Here is a 6577-nt window from a genome sequence, read left to right as displayed (position 1 = left end):
GTGTCCAAAGTATGAGAAATGAAGTCTTCCCATCCTGGCTTCTAAGGAGCATTTTGGCTGTCCTTTAGAAATCATTTATTTCTGTTGAGTACACCAAGCAAATTGTGATGAGTCTGTGAAGGTGCCCTCAGAAAACCCCAGCTTCCCTTTAGCAGCACAAATTGGTGTTATTTTGAAAAGTTGTGTAATTTTAAATTTACTCAAGGCAGCTGGAGTTTCTGTTTATCAAATGATGGGGATAAAATGTAAATAAAAGCACTAATAGCTTCAGGCAGTCACAAGTTGTTTGTAGTCCTATAGCAGAAAAGAAGAGCAGATCATTGACCTTGGAATCCATTCTTCCTATGCCAGACACTGTGGAGTCCTGGTGTGGCACTATGGGTTAATGCGTTGGACTGTAAGGTTGGTGTGAACCACAAGGTTGGCAGTTCAAACTCACCAGCTGCTCCTTGGAAACCCTATACAGGGTTGCTATGAGTTGGAACAACAGTGCCAGACTCTACAGGACTCTGACTCACCCTTGGTAGACTGTCAAGATACGGTTCCAGTTGGGGAGTGGATTTAGTTTATAGCAGATTTTACTGTAGACAGGTCAACAAACCCAGTGATACTCAATGGGGATCTTACTAGTTAGAATTCAAGAACCCATTTTTATAATGGAACCAAACTAATGCTTACAGATCTTGTTTTTATTTTATTTTTCAGGAAAAGAAAATTTTTCAGATCCCCTGGATGCATGCAGCTAGACACGGGTGGGATGTGGAAAAAGATGCACCGCTCTTTAGAAATTGGGCAATTCATACAGGTATTATGTCCCCCTGCAGTGTTTATACAACACAGGTGCTGTCATCTGTAATTGTTTACGTGGTGGTGGTGGTGGTGGTGGTGGTGGTTTACATAATCACCTGTAAAATTTCCTGGCTTTGGCTACATGAAGATAGCTGTGAAAAGTCTGTGACTATCCCCAGGCATATCCAGGATGTATGATACAAATTTTATTACTCAAAATCCATGTCCCACACCAGACTGCAAAGCCGTTTGAACTGCAAGGTTGGCGGTTCAAGCTCACCAGCTGCTCCTCGGAAACCCTATACAGGGTTGCTATGGGTCGGAATCGACTTGACAGCACTTAACAACAACAACAACACATCCCATAGTATCTCAGTCCTTAAATTTTCTGTAAATGTAGTGTTCTAATAAGTTACCCAAGTGTATATGAGGGAACTATATAGTCATTTGTTTCTCTCGAGGTATAAACTTGGATTGAAGTTTTCTTCCCCAAAGCTAGACAGGAATGTATTTACTTATTACAGTATTAAAGTTAAGGAGTGATTTTTGGTGGAATGAACTTTTGACAATATTTGACAGTCAGAAGAAAACGAGGAATGCAAGTTTTCTTCTGCTTGTTGATCTCTCCCAGTCTTCCACACCATGCATGCGAATTCTTCATTCTTCAGCCACCATCATTTTCCCTAGAACTGTTTAGTATTGTTGCAGTGGCCACCATGTCCTGTTTGCCCCAAACTGTCTGGGCTTTGATATTAAACTTCTTGCATCTTAAGAACCCCTTTAGTCCTACCAGGACAGGTATAGCTTGGAATTGAAAAAGTTTTCTCTGTACTATCTGGCCAGTGATGTGATTTCTCCAGAAATTTTTATTCAGTATCTTAATTTTTCTCCTCTTTTTCTTAACCTGTTTTGTTAGGAAAGCATCAACCAGGAGTAGATAAACCTGATCCCAAAACATGGAAGGCAAATTTCCGATGCGCCATGAACTCCTTGCCTGATATTGAAGAAGTCAAGGATAAAAGCATAAAGAAAGGAAACAATGCCTTCAGAGTGTATAGGATGTTGCCATTATCTGAGCGACCTTCTAAGAAAGGTAGATAAATATATTTATTTACTGACTTACTGTATCTACAGAGTCCTGGTGTGGCGCTGTGGGTTAATGTGCCCGACTGCAAAGCATTTTGAAGGGCAAGGTCGTCGGTTCAAGCTCACCAGCTGCTTCTCGGAAACCCTATACAGGGTCGTTATGGGTTGGAACTGACTCAACAGCACTTAACAACAACGTATATCACAATACCTCCATGACTTCTTGATGTCCAATCTGGAGCAACTCCAAAGATAGCACACCTGTTCATACAGTAGACAATGGTTCTGCTTTACCTGACCGGGAAAAATGACTCTCGGGTCACTTCAAAGGCAGTAAAAGCAATACTTGGAGTTTTGACCATGTACAGATTAAAGCAATAGATTCTTAATTTCAGAAGCAGTGAACCCCAGAGAAATGTTTGTCTATATGCGCTACATGAATTAATCTCAAACTTTTTTTTTGTTGCCATAGGAAAGAAACCAAAGACAGAAAAAGAAGACAGAGTTAAGCACATTAAGGTAATCTTTGGTTGTTGAGAGAGAAGGCCAAAGTTGTGATCATAGTCATGATTCAAAAAACAAGTAGTAATATGATCTCTGGGAAATCTGTGATTTTTCTTCTTGTGCTATTGAGATCTAAGTGCTTAGAATGTCTCCTCTTTGGCATGTAACCACTTGCAGACACAAGCTCACATATCCCTTGCTTAATCCGGTTTCACTGAGAAATTTATGAATGAATCCCAGATTCACATTGAGCTCAACAGTCTCAGGCCTCCATCTGGTCCACCACAACTGTGATCAGATAGGCTTAGTTCCAGTTAAGCTAGAGCAACCCTCTCATAGATGATAGAATTAAGTATGTTTTCAGCCTATTATATATGTTTTAAAATGTATGAAATATCATATAATTATATTAAAATGTATTTTTTATATATTGTGTATATTCACTAAGAGACTTTTTATTAGTAGTCAGTGCAGGCACTTTATTATGGTTGTGTTTTTTTTTTTCCTTCTTCTGCTCCACAATGGAATCAACTATTATAACTTCCAAGAGTTTTCCTTAGGTGCGTGTGTTTAAAAGAGAGAGAGAGAGAGAGCAAGCATGAGGGCCTCTAAGTAGGATCGAGAGCCTGAACCTTCTGTACCCCGCAATTAATTCTACTCAGTCTCTTAGGTTTGAGGGTCTTAGTGCTGTAGAGTTTGTTGTTGTGTGCTGTTGAGTAGATTGGGTAGCTCTTGTTAAATAGTGAGAGGATATCCAAATACCCTTTGCACAGTTGCTAAGCCAAGAGCAGAGGTTATATTCACAGATCTGTAGAACATCAGAGAGAGGACTACCTAGTTCAGTGTCTTCAGTTTGCAGGGAAAGAAACTGTGGCTTGAGAGAGGTGAAGTGGCAGGAACTCACATTCACATTGTTATTCAGAGCTGAGTTTAAATGAGACACCTATTATACTGATTTCTAACCCTTTGAACAAGTGATCTCTTTTTGCCAGTGTAGGTCTTAAATCCTTAATTCCCTCCTATAATCCCTGTAGGGAGTGCTGGTGTGGTGCTGTGGGTGAATGTGCTGGACTGCAACGTCAGTTTGAACCTCAAGGTTGGTGATTCAAACTCACCAGCCACTCCTTGGAAACCCTATACAGGGCCACTATGGGTCAGAACAGACTCGTAGATAATTAACAACAACAATCTAGAAGAACTGCTGAAGAGAAAACCAAACTGTCTAGACAACACAATGTTTAAAAACAGACCAATAAGTTGAAACAGTGGGGAAAATGCAAAATATTTTAGATAAAAAGTTACATTTGTGAAGGCAGTTTGATATTGAGTGAAAACATAGATAAATTGCCAAGATCTTAGAGATGTTTAGTTCTACAATAAAATGTAGATATTTTAGGCAGAGTATAACTTAGCAGTGATACTTACAGTTTTACTTTACATAGTTTTGAGTTTGTGGTTCTTCTAAATATAGCACAGTATCAATGCCTGAGTTTTGTTTTAGCTTCCTACTGTGGAAAGTTTTGTACGCATTATAAGGAGACAAATGAGCATAATTTACTATATAGGACATTATCCCAATTTCAGCATTAATCGACTCATGCCCAATTTTGTTTTATTATTACCTTCATTTAATATGAAATTGCATACATTCAATGGTTTTTTATATAAAATACAATTTCATGTGGCCCAATTCAGTATTTTGATTCCAAGTCCATATATTGTATAATTTTTTCCATAGATATTTTAGTATCCTAGGTGTGCACTGTAGAATAATCACTGGATTGCTAACTGTAAGGTTGGCAGTTCAAACCTACCAGCCACTCCTTAGAAACCTATACTAGGTTTAAAAAGCATGCTGTCTTTATTATACTTGAAAAAAAACCCAGCAGATCTCCCTCAGTGTCATCAGTGTTCAGATTTCCAGTTTGCCGCATAAACATTATAAATTGTGCACAGCTTGTTATTTGAATCAAGATCCATATGTTGTTGTTAAGTGCCGTCAAGTAGGTTCTGACACATGGCAGCTGGTGAATTTGCACTGCTGACCTTGTAGTTCAAACTGACCTTTAGGTCCTGTGCCTTATCCCACAAAACCCCACCAGTACTCCCCAAATCCATATAAAGAACTGTAACTTGAATTTGAGGTATTTCTCGTAAGTTTTTCTAACTTGTAGGTTCCCCTCCAATATTTTTTTTCTAATTCCTTGAAGTCGATTCATTGGAAAAAAAAAAAAACTTGCTGTGGATCCTATCATGATTCCAACAGTTAAAAAAATTTTTTTTAGGACTATGCATTGATTAGGAGCTCTGGTAGCGTAGTGGTTACAAATCGGGCTGTGAATTGCAAGGTCAGCAGTTCGAAACTACCAGCTGTTCCACGGGAGAAAGAGGAGGCTTTCTGCTCCCATAAAGATTTACGGCCTCGGAAACCATGTACAGGGTCGCTATGAGTTGGAACCGACTCCACAGCACATAACAACAACATTTATTGATTAGTGTTATTTTATCAGAAAAATATGATTTCCTCTCTCAAATATCTGATTTTGAAAAATATGCTACTATTCTGAGTGTGACTGTATCATATTTACAGTTATTTTCCCAACATGTAACTAAGTGCATGATACAGAACAAGTAATTTATACTATTTGGTCACTGAATCGATATGTATTTGTTGCTTAAATATATGCATAAGTAAATACAGTTATCTGGGGTGGAAGTAAGAGTTTTATATTAGAATGCAGATTTAATTTAATAATACCCATTAGTGGAAACATAAGAATGGAGTACCAACCAAACATACCTACCATATTTCATTGGATGTCACATGACCCCAGTTATAGAATCAATCATTATGTTATATAGCACTAAGAAAGACTACATCCAACGAAACCATGATATGTAACTGATGATAAAGCACATCCTATTTCAGGATGCAGAAGTATAAGTAAGGAAATATGCATCTTAGAATTAATGCAACATGGAGTCTTAAGTGAAGGACATCTCTAGTCCTGCCAGCATCAGCAGCGCTGTCCATGTGGCTACACAAATGAACTGGTTGTGAAAGGTACAGCTATGGGTGGTCTTGGCTGTAGTCACCCAGGGAGGTGAGTGAGAGGCTGCCTTTTAGTTACAAATGTACAAATCAAGTTCCATCCTATCTTAGTCTTAGTGTACACTGAGAAATTTTTGTTTATATAAAGATATGGTTAATACCCTCTAAGGTATGTTGTTCCTTCAGCAAAAAGGCAGATGATTAATCAGAACTAAATCTAACTTTTGCATTTGCACATTCATGAATCAATCCTACAGAGTAGCAGTGCAACATGGGTAAGGCCATTTCCAATTTCTGCAGTGCATGAATGCCAATTCCTTGTGTTGACTTAAGGTTCCTGCTGTTGTTGTTGTGAAGTGCCGTCGAGTCGATTCTGACCCATAGCAACCCTGTATAGGGTTTCCAAGGAGCAGCTGGTGAGCTTCACTGACTTTGCAGTTCACATGACTTTGCAGTCTGATGAATTAGACCACAGTGCCACACTAGGACTCCTAAGGTTTCTGTACATTCTATCAAAATTTAACTCTTCAGTTTGTCTAGCATCGTGTAGTCACAGAATCTCGTTCTTACTGAGGTATTACTAATGTATTATTTTTAGTTGTGTGTCAAAACACTGAATTATATTCAGGAATTGTTTTTAGGTAATTTCAATGGCTACCATTCATCTGTCAGTTTGTCATACTTTGGTGCTTGCATGTTACTGTGATACTGGAAACTATGCCACCAGTATTTTAAATACCAGTAGGGTCATCCATGGTGGACAGGTTTCAACGAACTTCCAGACTAAGACAGACTAGGACGGAGGAGAGGTGGACTACTTTTGAAGGCTTGCTTAGCCACTGAAACCTTATGAATAATAATGGAATATTGTCAGGTATAGTACCAGAAGATGAAACATTTATGAATAGCAGCAGGGTATTGTTAGATATAGTGCCAGAAGATGAGTTCTCTCGGGTTGGAAGGCTCTCAGATTGGGGAAGAACTGTTTTCTTCAAAGTGGTATAATGATGTGTTTCTTTTCTGTCTTTTTAATGACCTTTTGCTTTCTTCCTGTGTGATGTTTTTGATGTCATCCCACAACTCTTCTGGTCTTCAGTCATTAGTGGCTGTTTCATCAAATTTCTTCTTGAGATGCCCTCTAAATTC

The 6577-nt window shown here is 38.6% G+C and overlaps 1 protein-coding gene across 1 annotated transcript in view; it reads left to right on the top strand.

Moving 5' to 3' along the window:
- IRF2 (interferon regulatory factor 2) overlaps window positions 1-6577 on the top strand; it is a 132788-nt gene that overhangs the window by 87250 nt on the left and 38961 nt on the right. Inside the window, exons 3-5 of the mRNA XM_006834429.1 lie at window positions 706-805; window positions 1706-1882; window positions 2348-2394. Of these exons, the coding sequence (XP_006834492.1) occupies window positions 706-805; window positions 1706-1882; window positions 2348-2394 (324 nt within the window). The remainder of the gene's footprint in view (window positions 1-705; window positions 806-1705; window positions 1883-2347; window positions 2395-6577) is intronic.

Source organism: Chrysochloris asiatica, unplaced genomic scaffold (assembly GCF_000296735.1).
Source record: "Chrysochloris asiatica unplaced genomic scaffold, ChrAsi1.0 scaffold00011, whole genome shotgun sequence".
In the NCBI taxonomy this organism is placed as follows: Eukaryota; Metazoa; Chordata; class Mammalia; order Afrosoricida; family Chrysochloridae; genus Chrysochloris; species Chrysochloris asiatica.
The sequence above is the reverse complement of the archived record's forward strand: the minus strand, read 5'-3'. Positions and strand labels throughout refer to the sequence as shown.